The 18,131-nt window shown below is 42.0% G+C and overlaps 1 protein-coding gene across 1 annotated transcript in view; it reads right to left on the reverse strand.

The window, feature by feature from the left end:
• WDR7 (WD repeat domain 7) overlaps positions 1–18,131 on the reverse strand; it is a 348,971-nt gene that overhangs the window by 45,354 nt on the left and 285,486 nt on the right. Inside the window, exons 25-26 of the mRNA XM_018576230.1 lie at positions 14,670–14,752; positions 7,310–7,409 (exon numbers count right to left, since the gene is read on the reverse strand). Of these exons, the coding sequence (XP_018431732.1) occupies positions 7,310–7,409; positions 14,670–14,752 (183 nt within the window). The remainder of the gene's footprint in view (positions 1–7,309; positions 7,410–14,669; positions 14,753–18,131) is intronic.

An 18,131-nucleotide genomic window follows, 5' to 3' on the forward strand; every position in this document is an offset into this window, starting at 1 on the left:
ATAAGTGTTGCAGCATTTAATTATAAGTACATCTACACTTACAGTTTTCTCTTAATGCACCTAATGCAGATTCTAGTAGTAGAGTGGAAACAATGCTGCAGTGCTTCTGAACTCAGAGCAGAGTTGTCACTCTTATGTAAGCTGTGCCTGCTGATACAGCAGGAAGCGTGGCCATCAACATTGTCACTGCTGATTCCCAATTTGTTGCTTGTCCAACAGCATCTGGCCACAGCTAGCACTGCCCACTGCTTTTAGCATACTACCGAGTCGCCACAAGGGGTATGCGGCCCGCACCGGGTGACGCCATCAGAGGGGTGAGAACAAAATGGCTGACATTTGGTGTCACCCCCTCTGAAAAGTCCGGCACTCTGTCATGGTCCCCTTCTTTCTCTGCCCGTGTCCATCACCAAGATGGCCGCCGGCAGTTAAGTGACGTCATTATCCATGTGAGTGATGCCATCCGAGCAGGTGACACCCAGAGCTGGGGATGCCTCTGGTGCTGAAACCCTCCCACTGTGAGCTGCAGTGTCTGGGTGGGGGAGCAAGTGAAGCACAAATTCAAAAGGATTTGGCTCATTTAGAGTGGGTAAAGAAAGTTCTTTGGTTACTTTATGAGTAACTAGATTTAGGACTGTTTAAATTGCCATATGAGATTTTACATGTACTTCAACCTTCTGGTTTTAGTCACTTACCCAAGCATGTCGTAAGTAAAATTGAGAACTTCTGATGGGCATGCTTGCTCCGGGTCAGTAATAGAAGTCACCAGCACTCGATGATACATGCAAGAAGTATAAGCACTTTTATGGAATTGTCACAAGCGTCATAAAGCCAATGTTTCGGGGGCCACGCAGGGTCCCTTCTTCAGGGCGACAAGTGCTTATACTGTTTGCACGCATCATCGTGTGACAGTGACTTCTATTATGGACTGCATCTGACACGGCGCCATTCGTGTTGTCACTTCCAGCACCAAACTTCCGTGAAGGTCTATATGCTGCATGGAGAGGAGGTGACTTTTTGATATTGATTGCTCCTCAGTGACTCAAAATACTGAAGCCAGAGAAATCCAGGCGACACGCGTCTTCAGAAGGAAGAAACCTATAAACTTAATTATATGATGGGTTTTCTTTAAGAGGTTTGTTGACATGTGTTTTCTGAATCATCTATAGGTCTCATTGTGACATCCTCACGCTGCAGCATGTTGTAGCACCGTTGAACAATGCTTATATCGGCTGTTTTCCAGGACTTAGCCTTTTGTGGCATTAGAACAGCATCTCCAGAATGCCGTATGTCTCCACATGATTGTCTAAAAGCGTCTTTTATGCGAGAGCTTTCATTTGTGACTTGTATAGAGTGTGCTGACCACTGCAGGATCCTTTGTAATATACAGATAGCTCACAGGCCAGCAGTCTGTCTGCACAAACAAGAAAACATCTGCTTGCGCTCTGGAAGGAAGTGGCGGCCTGCTCCACTCATCACTGAGCAGCACACAATATAACAAGAAGGTGGTTTTAAAAGATTTTCATGGTTATGTGATGAAAATAATGAACATGTTATTTTACACCACTGTCAGAGGTGAGGGTTGGATAAAATGTGGCCCCCGAATGACAACTACAAAGTCAAATTTCCTATATTTACAGAATTAAAATATTTAGGTTCCCTTCCCTTTTAACGGGATTCCAAGATAAAGGAAATCCCTCATTTGATTAGATTCTCATCCATGGTGTATTATAAATAAATTCCCGCATTTCAAAGCTTCCTATAAAACAAAGAGGTGTTTATATCTTATTTTTACAAAGCTGGTGAAATACTGTTCCCAGTATGTATGTGAAGGGTCTTATTTATCCAGGACACCATATAGCTAGTAGATGTTAGTCACATTCAATTGGACTTGTTCTCACTTTGCAGATGTCTTCATTATTACAGAATAAGTCCAAGTAAACTATCTACTAAGGCAGGGCTCAAAATTTCCACTCGCCCCCTCGCAATTGGCGAGTGAAAATTGCGTGATACTAAGGTACTTACTATAGTGGTATACGGTTGTTTCCATATACTCAATTTGACTGGGAGGTGGCACTCCAACTGAATACTGTAATTGCATCGCTTGATTTCAAAATGTATGACCCCCTCCTCTTACTACTATACCAAGGTGCCTGGAACAAGCAGAATGGCCATCAAAAACTTGATTTGGACAGAACAAAATGCCATGACAAATGTCACCAACCAATCAAATTACATGGTTAACGAGCAACAATTAAAGAAAACGTATTGTGTGGTAAAAACAAAAAAGTAGGATTTCTGTAAATGCTCTACTTTTCTTGGGGGACACAGGAAGTCTTTAACTTTCAGGTTATACTGCTGCCTACAGAAGGATTTAGAAAAAAAAAACAGTATAATTTAGTTTCGTAACAAAGCAGCACCGAGAAGGTCCAAAAAGCAACAGAGAACAGAGGTCCGCTCACAGTTTAGAAAGGACTTTATGCCCAAAGCTGGTATTAGATGAGGTCAAAACATGTAAACAGAAGACCAGCTGACAAGCCTTGCAAATCTGGGAAACAGTTGCTTAGATGGGCTGACGCTCTAGTTTCAGTGTGATGCACACTTACAGTGTTATTCACAAAGGGGTGAAGAGTTTGGAGAAGGCAGGAGAAGAGAACAATCTAGGACAACATTGTCGATTTAGCAAAAAAAATCTCCAATTCTGCTCACTTTCCAGGTCAGGTATGTTCTCCTAGATTGTTCACTTCTCCGGCCTTCTCCAAACTCTTCACCCTTTTGTGAATAACACTGCTAATTTATCAGAGCCACCAAACAGTCTCCTTTAATTTGGGAGTAATAGCAGTAGACGGTGACTTCTCAGGGGTAAAGCTCATTAGTTAAGGACAGGAGCTACTCAGAATCAGATAGAATCTCTGCAGCCAATGGCTTTGACTCTGTTAAGGCTGGGAGAATATCAGCTGTAGAATGTGCAGGGGAGTGCATGCGAGTGTGCTTGTACATCTGCGATCAGAGTCAGCATATAACTGGGTGATTTGGGTCAAAGTCTTGCATGACTGTAGTAAAAACCTCACCCAAAATGGGGAATGAATCCAGCCACTCCTGACGGAGCTTAAGAGGACTCTGAGGATGGGATAGATTTCAAAGAACAGAAGGCAACAGGACCCCAGGCTGTAGACATTGGCATCATCAGTAGGAGTGCTGCAAGAAGCCTGTGAACTGTTAGAAGAGTGTGAGCTGGGGGCACCATGTACAGTATCAGATGCTTCTTTGACACTGTATAGTGGGAATGAGAGCACAGAGCACGTAACACTCCACCCAGCAGATGCCATCTGCATTCAGCCCCGCAGTGTTAACCCCTTCCATTGCAAAACGAGTGGGAATGGGTAACAATGGTGCCTGGCGACCTACCTAAATAAGGTAATAAGGTAGCTCCGAGTGCTTGCCTTCACTGGCCTACAAATTAAGTCTTTAGAGATAGGGGAAGTCTTTAGCACAATAGAGCTGAAGAAAAGACATCCTTCCTCCTAGGATACTAGTAATGTAATATGCTGGGCTGGTTTATTTTATTTGGGGAAGGGGGGGGTCGGCCAGTGTCCCATCCCTCTGTAGGCAGCAGTATAACATGAAAGATGAAGACTTCTTGTGTCCCTCAATAGATGAAAAACAAATGTGTTTTTTTGAGACAGCGAGCTTCATAGAGCTTTTGTTCATTCCATCGCATTAAAAGGTATCCGGCGGGAAAAGTCACACAGCACATTATCTGATAACACTTCCCTCTAATGCACATTTTGCTAAGTATTTTAATTTCTTATCCTGCAACACATGACCTGGCCCCTGATCCTGCAAAACAGAACAGCTCTGTCTCTTTACTTTCTTCATTAAAATATCGATCATGACGGCATTAGGCATAATGTTTTAACAAGGCAACATGCTAACTGGTGCAAATGCTGGGAGGGAGATTTCCAAAGGGAATTATGTCTGCAAGAGTTTACTTTTCAACACAAAGCACAATTTGAGCAAACTTTTGAAAGCAGGATTTATCTTTTGTAAAGAAAAGAAAAGAAATCACCGAGTCTCATCTACAGCTTCTCCTATTGCTGCAAGCATCACCTGGGATTGTAAAGAGTGACATAGCTCCCCTTTTTTGGAGCCTCCTTCATTACCGCCTAGTAGGCAGCAAAGTGCCAGCAGGAAATGTTTCCCCTCTTCTTTTGGTAATGTGACATTAGGTCAGATGACAAAGCCCAGCAGAAGCATTGGAAGGTGTTTCTGTACTGTAGGCACTTTCTGTGTAGCTTTGTTGTACAGCTCTGCACCAAGCTGCTTCAGGAAATAAGACTTATTCCTGTTGGTGCACTCGATACTCCTGAGTGGTAAAGGTGTAAGGAGGGGGGGTGGGAGAGGGGTGTGATGGCAGGCCCGGCATTCTCTGGAACAAGGGACAGATGATGAGAGCTGCAACCTCTGATAATGAATACATGCAAATGATAGATGTGCTCATTATTACAGATTTTCAGCATTTAGATAAAACTCTTTAATGAATTCAACAAAGCTTTGTTTTCTCATCAAAATTATCAAGACTTTTCTGTCAAACCCATCATATATACTGGTACTGCCACCTCTGGTTTCCTTCAGGGGATGAGGATCTGATCTCATCGACTAACACGAAACAAGCACGGTGGTTCCAACTTAATGTGTGCCTACTTGTTCCAGGTCAGTGACTTGCTAAATAGTGAAGCTGAAGATGAGGATCATAGCTCAGAAACTTGCACTTCCTAATACAATTTGAAGTGGCAGCACCACCCTATCAGACTAGCCAGGTTCACTTTAAAGGAAATCTTTACTGAGAGACATGGAGGCTGCCATTGTTTACCTAGATTTCATGAGGTCAGCTTATTACACTGACCCACTGGTCTCATTTTAGCATATGTAAACCCTACCAATGAACTTCTCCTATTTGCTTGCTGTTGGTCTGTTAAAAATACTTTTGGAAACATTTTGTTATATGTATTTAATAAGTGGAAAACAACCGTGTTGATCTTGTCAGAAATTCAGAGCTGTCCTTTGTCCTTTGCCTCAAAGAGGAATATTTATCCCTCCAATTTCTTATAATGGACTTAGGAATGCTTAGCCTTAAAGGAGGACTATGAGGTCAGTGATATCCACTCATCCTCATAGTTAGAGCCGACCTGTGACAAAGAAGCTGTCACAGGTTGGCTCTATTGATCGGGAAGTAAGCAGAAACATGCAGCCGATCCGCTGACTTCCCGATCTTCTCCCTGCAGAGAGCGGTGACTATCAGTCACCGCTCCCCGCAGGGATTCCTCCCCTCTCCGATCCTCCAGCGCTGAGTGGAGGAACAAATGGGGGAGGGGGCGGGCATAGCTGGCTCTGCCTCTAGATAGGCAGAGCCAGCTGTCAGTGACGCAGCTGGGTAGATAACGACATTGTCAGCATCTGTCCCGGCTGCAGCGCTGTCAGTATATGGTGGGTAATAGCAAACTATATACTGAGCTTTGGGTCACGGATGGACGTTAGTATATGCCCTCCCGTGACCCTATAGAGACCTATGTGGAAAAACACTTACCCCATAGTTCTATTTTAATGTTGTGGAGATCTAAGAGTGGGAGTGGTTGAGTAGTTTAGCATTGAGTGCACTTCTAGCAGATTAACAGGTATTGTTCTGTACTTGCAGGGTGCTTGAAGAGATTACACATGGAGAATTGTGTATGCATTGCAGTGGTGTATTGCATATGATTTTTTCCACCCAATTTTTCGTTGACATTGGCTGTAATGAGTCAGCACAAAAATGCATATTAGGAAAGTCAAAGTAGTCAGATATTTTATCATTGTTATAAGTAAGAGACTCAAAGCATCTAGAATATAATATACTATATATAGATATTCAGAGTACCTACAGTATATATAGTATATTATATACATGGGCAAAATAAAAAAACAAATTTCAGTACATCTCTGCAATACATGCACATTTTCCCAGGTTTGGGCTCGTAAAAACATGCATGTATTGCAGAGATGTACTGAATATATATGTTTTTCCCTAGACATATACTTTAAGAGTGTTCAGAAGCTGTACAAAGGTTTCCAGGAAAAAAAACTAAGTGTACAACATTTTAAAGATTTTTGAAGAAACCGGAGACTAGGGTATGATATTAGGTGCTAAATATGAGCAATAAGCACTCTCTGCAATGGCAGGACACCTAACATGCAGCTCAGTGGCTGACACCAAGAATCATCTTGCGTCTGTCTGACCACCTCCTGCTGATAATCATACCAGATTACACAGCTCTCGCCATCTGGGACGGATGCTGGCTAAACATCTCCTAAAAGCTTGGCTTTAGCGCAGCACCCTGGTGGTATCGTGTGGGGCTCTACCCCCTCCTGTGGTCTTAGTTGAGCCCCCACCAACATATATAGGGGGGCTCGACTAAGACCACCGGAGGGTTAGGTTTTTTGGAAGCCTTTACAGGAGAAACGCGTCAAGACAAATAATTCTTCAGCACTGCAAGATCCTCGGCTTACCTATGGCTACATATGCCCTTTATGGGTTTAGACTTTGTCTGTTTCCCCTCTGTGGAGGTGCTGATTGATGTGGGACCAATGGGCCAGTCACAAGGGTACTGTGTTCCGGTTCTATTTGCTTTTAAATGTTTATGATTTTAATGAGATGCATTAATAAAATGTTGTAATTTTATTTATGTTTGTGCGGTAATATTTCCAACAAAAGGGCAACTAGACCCGTTTTAAGAGACCCTCCTGGGCATTTAAAAATTCATAGCAGATTACACAGCCCAGTAGGGCAAGCGTGTCGTGTATCAAAAGAAGTGGAGTTACTAAACACAGGTACTATTATTGAATAGTTTGTTGTGATCCAACAGACCAGGGGTAGGCAAACCCCGGCCCTCCAGCTACAATCCCATTATGCATCTGCCTCTGGGGGTCATAGCTGTGGCTGTCAAGAGTCTTGCAATGCCTAATGGGATTTGTAGTTGCACCACAGGTGGAGGGCCAGAGTTTGCCTACTCCTGCCATGGACCGTACTTTGTTCATTCATTTTTCCAGAAAAAGTGTTCTCAGCTTGGATTCAAATAGTTTTCAGAGGAGTTCACATACCTGACTTATGGCTTCACGTGCCCAATAACAAAGATGGCAAGTGCTGGATAAGCACCCAAACGTATTAAAAAGAAGATCTATATTCCTGTTTACTGAATAAAAAATGGAACTTCTTCTTTTGAACATGTCCCCCAGCACAAGAGCTCAATAAGGGAAGAAAAGTCCTTCAGCCACTTACCTGGCACTTTCCAGTCCGTATGTCATACAAAGCCACGGAACCCTGACGTCCTCCTACTGCTATTCTGTGGCTGCGCTCACAGTAACTGACCATGTAGAACCTGGAGGAGACCAGAGATGGTGAGATACAGGATGACAGGCTCCGTTCATACAATAACATTAAAGCCACACTTTCCTTTGCCAGTGTTTACATAATTCATTGCCAAATGTGAACTATTATATTTTTAAACACGTCCCCAAAATCAATCAAAACCTCTCCTCCCATGTCCCATGAGTCCAATTACTACTCCATTGGGCACCACCATCTTGTCACTAGCATGGCACAGAGAAGATGAAGTCAAGCTGTCAATTACAGTCAACACATTCTGCAGTTTGTGTAATTCGCTGCTTGCCATTTAGTTCAACTTTTAACACTAAACTCCGGGAACCAAAGCTTTTATTTAAATATATTCCTCCCTAGCCACAAAGGATATAAATCCACTCTGTGTGCACCAAATGCCTTTGTAGACCCATATACAGTATCACATTGTAAAAGTAGTGGTGACATTACTGTGCTTTACAGAACCTGTGCAGAGAGCTGAGCAGTGGAAGGGGCCCAACAGGCCCCACCCTCTACAGACTGCCTGCAGAAAACTACAGTAGGGGACGGAGACCAGGCCAGTCACCCTGCTCAGGGAGAGAGCAGTGACCGGTCTTTTTACAGGAAGCTCCCGCACAGAGGTAAAGTTTTACACTGGATTACTGCACAAAAAATAAAAAAATTAATAATATACAAAATGATCATTAAAAAATATTATAATATATAATTTAAAAAAAGCCAAAACTAAACAATATTTAATTGTTCCAGAGGTTAACGTTAATTGCATTTTTTGGGGGGCAAACCCCCCCTCCCCCCGAAAACATATGCAGTACCTCTTAAATACATGCACATTTGTTTTCTTTCTTTAAAAACAGCAAATACAAAAAATACCTATTGTAGCCAGAAATCCAGTGAAAGTACAACATTGCCTCTGTTGAACTTCCAAGCAGTGCAGTCGGCCCCGTCCAGTTCTCCTCTGCTGGACTACAGAACACCTTCTACATATCATGGATATAAGGAGGGGGGATTGTTCAGGGCCGGCCTTAGGCCTTTAGGCGCCCTGTGCGAGAAAGCTTTACAGCGCCCCTCAGTGGCCACACCCTTTAGTGGCCACGCCCCCGTAACCACACCCATTTCCCCCAATATATGCACCATTTAAAGACTCCTATTTTGTTAAGCCGCAAAGAAACATATTAAAAAGTGTGATAAAAATAAAACTTTTATTCAAAGGTATTAAACTTGTAGGCACAATAGAAGTATTCTATTGTTCTGCAGTTTAGTTGGGTTTTCAGTGCAACAGAGGCTCTGTGTTTTCAGCCCAAACAGGAAGTTAGGAGCTCACTTGCTTTCTGGCACATCACCAGATATTTTTCTGTACTGGCGGTATTTTGAAAACACAAAAACATGGACAATTTTCATGTATTACAGATAAATGCTTTTTTTTTCTTCATTTTGCCCAGACGTACACTGTAAGTAGAGGACAACAGGCAATGATGAAACATAAAGAGGTAAATATTACATCTGGATTTGTGGGCAGCCTGCTATGATGGAATTCTTGAAATGTTATGGAACATTAACCCAGTAAACATTGTCCGAATGAAAGTGCTGCGGATAACACAGGTAACCGTGATAGAATAGACAGTTGTATACACAGAACACAAAGAATTGCCAGCATTACACATTTATTCTGGTGCTGTCATCTCACTCTCCTGTAATGCCGGCTTGGTGCAGATGGAATCATTTGCTTACAATTTGCTTGTTAAAGCTCACCGATATTAACAAGCAGATTTAATAGAGACCCGGACAGCAAATAACTCACGTTTTACAAGAGGGATTTCATCACGGAGGCCCATGTAAAGGGCCAGGTAATTAAGATGCAAGATAGTAAAAGGTTGCTTTTCAATTAACTCTGACAAAAGGCTTCTGTTGAACAAGCAGATTCAAACAGTATATGAAAGCCGATCGACCCAGACAATATTTATTCCCATATATACAGTTTTATAATTAGGCTAAGACTGTTTATTGAATACACAAGCATCTCAATAAATGTGCACCTCATGCAAAAAGTTTTGCCTTGAAAAGTAACCTATACTGTCTAAATTTCTATCCATCCTTACATACAGTTGTGCTCAAACGTTTGCACACCCTTGGAGAATTGGTGATATATGTACCATTTTTAAAGAAAACATGAATGAGCAGGCAAAGCACATTTCTTTTATTTCTTATGGGATTCATATTGAACTGTAGGTAATAACAGAATTGCACAATCATAAAACAAAACATGGCAACAAATAAAACAATGACCCCTGTTTAAAAGTCTTCATCCCCTTAGTTTCTCATACTGTGTATTGCCCCCCTTTAGCATCATTGACAGCGTGCAGTCTTTTGTAATAGTAGTCTATGAGGCCCAGAATTCTTGCCGGTGGTGTAGCTGCCCATTCGTCTTGGCACAATGCCTCCGGGTCATGCAAAGTCTTTGATCGTCTTGCATGAACTGCACGTTTGAGATCTCCCCAGAGTGGCTCAATGATATTGAGGTCAGGAGACTGTGATGGCCACTGCAGAACCTTCACCTTTTTCTGCTGTAAGCACTGGAGGGTCAACTCGGCCTGGTGCTTAGGGTCATTGTCGTGCTGGAAAGTCCAAGAGCGTCCCATGCGCAGCTTTCATGCAGAAGAATGCACATTGTCTGCCAGTATTTTCTGATAACATGCTGCATTCATCTTGCCATCAGTTTTCACAAGAGTACTGGTGCCTTTAGAGCTCACCCCCCCCAAAAAAAACATCAGCCACCACCATGCTCCACAGAGGGGATGGTATTCTTGTCGCTATAGGCCTTGTTGACCTCTCTCTAAACATAGCGCTCATGGTTGTGACCATAAACCTCTATTTGGGTCTTGCCACTCCAAATTACAGTGTGCCAGAAGCTGTGAGGTGTGTCAAGGTGTTTTCGGGCATATTATAACCAAGCCTTTTTGTGGCATTGGTGCAGTAAAATCTTCTATATGGCAACTCGACCATGCAGCTCATTTTTGTTCAAGTATCGTCGTATTGGGCTCCTTGAAACAACCATACCATCTTTTTCCAGAGCAGCCTGTATTACTCTGGAGGTTACCTGTGGGGTTTTTATTTGTATCCCGAACAATTCTTCTGGCAGTTGTGGCTGCAATATTTCTTGGTCTACCTGACCTTGGCTTGGTATCAGGAGATCCCTGAATTTTCCACTTCTTAATAGGTGATTGAACAGTGCTAACTGGCATTTTCAAGGCTTTGGATATCTTTCTATATCCTTTCCAATCTTTATAAAGTTTCATTACCATGTTACGCAGGTCTTTTGACAGTTCTTTTCTGTTCTCCATGACTCAGTATCTAACCGGCTCAGTGCATCCACATGAGAGCTAACAAACTCATTGACTATTTATACACAGACACTAATTGCAATTTAAAAAGCCACAGATGTGGCAAATGAACCTTTCATTGCCATTTTAACCTGTGTGTGTCACCTTGTGCGTCTGTAATAAGGCCAAACATTCCAGGGTATGTAAACTTTTGATCCGGGCCATTTGGGTACTTTCTGTCATCATTAAGATTTCAAAAGGAGCCAAACAACTATGTGATAATAAATGGCTTCATATAATCACCATCCTTAAATAAAGTTTTTTGGCATGGTCATATTTTCAATGTCAATGCCAAAACGTCACGATTTATGCAAACGTTTGAGCACAAGTGAACATATCTATCTATGTATATTTTATACAAACAGTACTGTGCAGAAGTTTTTGGCAGGTGTGAAAAAATGCTGTAAAGTAAGAATGCTCTCAGAAATATCTATTTTTATTATCTATTTTGATCAATTTATAACAGAAGACAAATCAAAATCAAATCAATATTTGGTGTCACTACCATTTGGCTTCAAACCAGCATTAATTCTTACACTTGCACACAGTCAGAAACTTTGTAGGATTAGAGTCGGGTGTATGATTAACCAATTATACCAAGCAGGTGCTAATGATCATCAATTTCATATGTAGGTTGAAACACATTCATTAACAAACAAACAGCTGTGGGAGGCTCAAAACTGGTGAGGAACAGCCAAACTCTGCTGCTAAGGTGAGGTTGTGGAAGACAGTTTCATGTCACAGGTCATACACCATGGCAAGACTGAGCACAGCAACAAGACACAAGGTAGTTATACTGCATCAGCAAGGTCTCTCCCAAACAAAGATTTCAAAGCAGATTGGCGTTTCAAGATGCTCTGTTCAAGCTTGTTTGAAGAAGCACAAAGAGACGGGCAACGTTACATAGTATTTGAGGTTGAATAAAGACATACGTCCATCAAGTCCAACCTATTAGGATCTCATTCATTCCCTTAAGAAATCGTCCAAAAGTTTCTTGAACAATTCCACATTATTTGCTAAAATCACCGCCTGCGGCAGTGAGTTCCAGACCCTAACTGATCTTACTGTGAAGAACCCCCTTCGCCCCTTGTGCTGGAATTTTTTTTCCCACCAATTTTAGGTGATTAAGGCCTCTAGTTTTTGTAATGGAGTTAACTTTAAACAGTTTATCGCTAATGTTGCTACCACCATTGAACATTTTGAGGATCATAGACGCAATGGTCGGCCAAGGAAACAATGCAGCAGCTGAAAGACACATCATGCTTACTTCCCCTGCTATGAGCATTGAACAGGCAGAAACCAGTGGGACCCAGGTACACCCATCTACTGTCCGCAGAAGTCTGGCCAGAAGCGGTCTTCATGGATGAATTGCGGCTGAAAAGCCATACCTCTGCCGTGGAAACAAGGCTAAGCGACTCATCTAAGGACGAAAATATAGGAGCTGGGGTGCAGAAAAACGTCAGCAGGTGCTCTGGACTGATGAGTCAAATATTTGGCTGTAACAGGAGGCAGTTTGTTTGATGAAGGGCTGGAGAGCAGTACAATAATGAGTGTATGCAGGCAACAGTGAAGCATGATAGAGTTGGAGATTTGGTCAGAATCAATGGTGTCCTCAATGCTGAGACATATAAGCAGATACTTATCCATCATGCCATACCATCAGGGAGGCATGTGATTGGCCCCAAATTTATTCTGCAGCAGGTCAACGACCCCAAACATACAGCCAATGTCATTAAGAACCATCTTCAGTGTGAAGACGAACAAGGAGTGCTGGAAGTGATGGTTTGGCCCCCAGAGCCCTGATCTCAACATCCTGGAGTCTGTCTGGGATTACATGAAGAGCTGGAAGGACTGGAGGCAGCCGACATCCACAGAATATCTATGCTTAGTTCTCCAAGATGTTTGGAACAACCTACCTGCCGAGTTCCTTCACAAACTGTGTGCAAGTCTACCTAGAAGACGGCAAAGGGTGGTAACACCAAATATTGATTTGATTTGGATTTCTCTTCTGTTCATTTACTTTCCATTTTGTTAATTGATCAAAATAAACTATTAACTCTTTTATTTACTTTACAGCACTTTTTCACACAGTACTGTATGTATGTATGTGTGTGTGTGTGTGCGTGTGTGTGTGCGTGTGTGTGTGCGTGTGTGAGAGTTTTCATTTTTTGACATGTTATTTGTACTGTGAAAATGAGCCTTTTCCTTTAACAATTACATTTTGGAATGGGGGTACTGGTCACATGGTCTCTGGCAAAGTTTGGGGAATGGACATTTAAACAGAGTTGACAAGCCCAAAACTAATATTTTTGTTATAGGTTGTTCTACAAGGAATTGCTTAGCGATATGAGAAACTGTCAGGTTAATTAAACCATACACACAGCCAACTATTTATTTTTTAGTTTTATAGAACAGGGAAGGGTTAGAGCTTATGTCAAGTTTGTTTTGCTGCCTGGGTCCCCATTGGGTAATTTAGCCTAATTTCATGTCTCATTGGCCAACATAGTATAGTGATGGAAGCCCACCTGCATTAGTCCAAAGAGAGTTATTGCACTTTAAATAAAAACTTTACCAATTGGATCTCTCAAAAGGCAATACATCTGCTTTTAAGAAAGCAAAGCTTAAAAAAATAAACTAAACTAAGTGGGTCACATGCACCAAAGGAGGTTGGATGTGTGATCACAATTCGACAGCAGAAAACAGTATTTTTGTGAAAATCCTTTAAAAAACAAACATACACTTGGATCATGTATGCAGAATTGGGTCAGTGAGTGTCAAGGGGTACAAGTAGCCAGATATCTCCAATCTGACCTTTTTCTAAGGAATTGGGCTACTATAACTTTATGTCTTTAAAATACTTTAAAACAGATCTTTCATAAAAATGGAGCCTGCTCTCTGTTGAATAATAATATCTCCACTGTACTGTGTACCATACCGATAAACTCCTCCTTCTAGATCCTTTGGGTGCTGGAATAACTGGTGGATGGCACCACAACATACACTATAAGATATGTTATCCGCACCATTTAGCTTCAGAATATCGTCTTTATAGATGTTCTTGCAGCATAATGTGAAAAACAAATGCTCTCTCTTGAAAACACCCCAAATGCCCAAAAGCAAATTGCCTACAAAGGTGTTTAAAGGTAAAGCTATTGCAAAACAAAGAAGGACATTATCCCGGTTTCTGACATTTCCAGGAGATGCAGGTGATGTCACCATGCCTTACCGATCCCTCCTGGGAAAGCTGGAGGCTCAAAATCCCACAACAATGTGCTACAGCTCATTGCAGTGGAAGCATTGTAAATTGGGTCAAAATATATATATATATTTTTAACGCATTTGTAGGTGATTTAAGTTTAAGGCAAGGGGGCTTTCAATAGAGAAAACCTTCGATTTACAAGGAAGGACCAAATAAGGGTCAGTCTACCCAAACTTCTATTACTATCTCTAGTAGATGTTCAAGAGTTAAAGCCACCTCACATTTTTTTTTCCCCATAGAATACATTTTCCCATAGAATACATTTTCTCACCCATAGAATACCCAGAGATTCTATGGGTGAGATCTGTGTACTGAGATTTTGGGTCTGCACATCTACCACTCTCCCTGTTAGATTTTTTTCAGTCAAAGCTATAGAGAAGGTAACAAGAACAGCAGGAAAACACAAAGTGGGAACACCCAAAACTCCTAGGAAGACACAAATGGAGCAAGGAATGTCAGGAAAAACTTAGTGTTGTAGCAACCATGACATATAAAAGGACAGGGGCTGACTCAGCCTACCAAGCTCCATAAAGTACTTGTATATAGCTTTTTGGTAGACTGACCTTTTAACAGTGGATTAAAGTAATTGGATAATGTGCACTATATACCCCAACATTATACTCACCGACAAATGGAAGGGAAACAATCCTGTAGCCCTTTTTTCTTCAGCAAAGATCCTTCCAAGCAGTACATTATGATATCCATCACCTAAGAATCAAATACAAGTTAAGAAATAGAACATATAAGAAGAAACAGGTAGGTTTTAGTACTTTTTTTCTGCAATTTGGGTCATGATGGGAGTACAGAGACCATGACAGTTACATTATTAAGAAAGTCAAATAAGATATGACATTCTCCAAACCCACAACACAAATTGTCTCTCCAAAGCAGATATGAGTTTTGGGTAAATGATCTTTTACATGAAAGGCCTACAGTAGTAAATACTACTCAGTTAGCGATGAGTAAATGTCAATTTCCCATAACAGACCTGTGTGTAGATAACAAACCCACTGGGTTTTAAAACATCAGGTCCAATATCTGGGCCTGTGCAGTGGTTACAGTCTCTAAAGACCTGCTGGGCATCCTATTATTGTCTATAGCAGTCACCAACATATGCACATTATAGCTTATCACGCGGCTCCCAGAAGCAAGATGCTGCTACAACCCGGTCTGAGGTTTATCTTGACATACATTTTTGTAATGAGGAAGAAAAGATTTTGGGCTTTGTTAAACTAAACTTCTGATATTTAAAATGTATATAGCCCCATCATATCTTCCGTAGCACTCTACAGGGATAGTGTTAAAAATAAACCTGAAGAGTACAGATGATACACATAGATAAACCCACTAGACGTAAGGGAGCTAAATTACTAAAAGGCAATCCACTTCTGGTTACCTTGAAAAGCAATTGCTAGTAAATGAGTTGACCCAATGTTCGAATACTCAATAATGTCTAAGGGAAATAAAAAATACACATTCCTCGGCTTACGATGGGGTTACGTTCTGATAAACCCATAGTATCATATTGTAAACCGAGGAGGGTACTGTAGTGTACTTTACTGCCTTGGTCGGCAGCAGAAAGTACACAATGGGGAGCAATAACCAGACGGCTATTGGCTATTTCAAATTGCAATAGGAGCCTGGCTATTGAAACCTTGCCCACTAAGGAGTGGAAAGTTATCGTTCAGGTCCGTTCCTCTGCTCAGTGGACAGGTGCAATAGCCAGCCTGCTATTGGCTATTGCAATTTGAAATAGCCAATAGCAGTCTGGCTATTGCTCCCGCTTTCTTCCATTCATCTGTCAGCTGTGGAAGCTAGACGCCAGGTGAATGGGGAAGTGGGGTGCCTCGGGATGGTTGTTTGAGAGTTACTATTAACTCTCCATCAACCAGAAACTGCAGTTATCTGGCACCTACTGATCTCTGTGGGTGCCGAATAACTGGGAGTTTACTATACAGTAAATTCCATTCTAAATGTGAAAGATCGTAACTCGATCAATCGCATCCCGAGGAGCATCTGTAATGGAAAAAAGGTTTTCCTAGCATATGATTGGTTGAAGTGAACACCGCTTTACCTTTCCTTATTCAGTTGAGTAAACATTTGCATTACAAAGACGACATTCACTTTCCTAAGTCATCATTTTAAACTCCATTAGTAAGCCAACCCCGAAAATGTACACAACTGCATAAAATAACTAATACAGCAACAACAGCATGTGATAAAAGTGACCATAAAAGCTCTCCCTCCAAAGGAATAAAGGTTAGGTACAATATTTAGGGAATAAGAAAGAATATATGGACTGACAGTTCGCACCTTGCCAAGCAGCAGTGAACGTTAAGTATAGACAGATCCATGACTGAAGAGTTTGTATAATAGAAGAGGACATAAAGTTGTCTACAGAGGTGAGTTTTAAAAGTGCGTTTGAAGATATAAGGAGTTGCAGAATGCTGAATGACCTGGGAAGGAAGTTCCAGATAACTGTTGAGGCATGTGAGGTTTGCTGGAGGTGAGAGTATGAAAAGGTGACAAGAGTAGAGGAGAGGAAAAGGTCTCTAGGAGAGGAAAAGGTCACTGGCAGAGCAGAAGCTGCAATAGTAACAGGCTTGGGAAATGAAATGAGGAGATGTAGGGAGATGGTAGCTTGGAAAGAGTTTTACAGAGTCAGAGATTTGAACTGTATTCTCTGTTACCAGGCAGGCAGCCAGCGGTAAGGTGTGTGTGTGTGTGGGGGGAAGTAGCACTTGGGCAATGGAAGGAGAAGCGAATGAAACACCTCCAACACTGGTTTACAAAGGGAAACATTTATTAAAACTGGCGCAGATGATCATGGCAACAAATCAGCTTCCCTGGTCAGTTTGTCCAGTTAAGATTTAAAAATGAAAGAGAGAAGCTGATTGGTTGCCATGCACTGCTGCTCCAGATTTGATTAATTTACCTTCAGTATGTTTTCAGGACAATCTGATCGCTAGTTGCCACCCTGATTTGCCTCGGTTCTCCGTGCCTTTTGGCATCACAATGACATTTAAAATAGATACAAGACAAAACTTTTTTAGAGAGATGTCAATTTTCGATTGCTGCCTCTTTACCAACTAGACAGGTTCACCTACCGGTACTCTATGTGCACTGGTGTCCATGGTCACGGAAACAGAAAGAGATGAGAAATCCCAGATTTTAGCGTTAACACCAGACTAGAGGGTGAGGGAAATCTTTCTGTTGGTTCTAAAGGTGCCCATACACTGTGTGATTATCGCACGATAATCGCGGGAAATCACGCGATCGTAGGATAATCGCAAAGTGTATGGAAGACGTGCAACCGTTTTTACTGTACGGTCGCACGTCTTTTGTCTAGGGAGCACGCTAAAAAAACAGCAGAAAATCGTACGATTTTCGGCTGGTTTGAACGGTGCTCGGGAGACAAATGCCGAACGGGCCGGTGTGCGCACGCGCACACTGCCCGTTCAGCATTGCGATCATCGGAAGCCCGCCCCTCAGGGGGGCGGGCTTGCGATGATCGAGAGTACGATCTGCCTGTCCAAGATGGGCAGATCGTACGTTTTTTTAATCACTTTACAACCATCGCAAGTGGTTTCAAGTGGTATAAAAGGATCATCAGCAGCCCCCACCCCCCATGCTGGCGTAAGGACTTACCTTAAATGATGCCACTTGATCCGTTCATCTTCTTTTCAGTAGTTTTCAGGAGTCCCTTCAGCGCTGGTGCCGGTCTCTGATCCAGCGCTGACTGCTGAGTCTTTTGTGTCCCACGGAGTCCGTGTGGGTGCACCCTGCCAGGCTGCCTGCATAGACTTACCCTTTGTGTCTCTCCTCTTCTCCAGGCCGAAGATCTGTACTGCGCATGCCCGAGATTTTTCAGATCTTCGTATGGGAGCGCGCGGCAGAGACACAGGTACGTTTTAACCTTTTTCGTAACTTTTAAAAAATATTTTTGCTTATATCTTCTGTTTGCTAGCAGTAGACATGTGCAAAAGACGCTGAGGGTTTAATTGTCCTTTAAATCTTCACCCCACAAGAAAACGACCATCTAATGTCTATGGGCACCTTAGGCTCATTTTGGGGAAGCTAATGATAA

Source organism: Nanorana parkeri, unplaced genomic scaffold, assembly GCF_000935625.1.
Source record: "Nanorana parkeri isolate BGI_ZX_2015 unplaced genomic scaffold, ASM93562v1 scaffold61, whole genome shotgun sequence".
NCBI lineage: Eukaryota > Metazoa > Chordata > Amphibia > Anura > Dicroglossidae > Nanorana > Nanorana parkeri.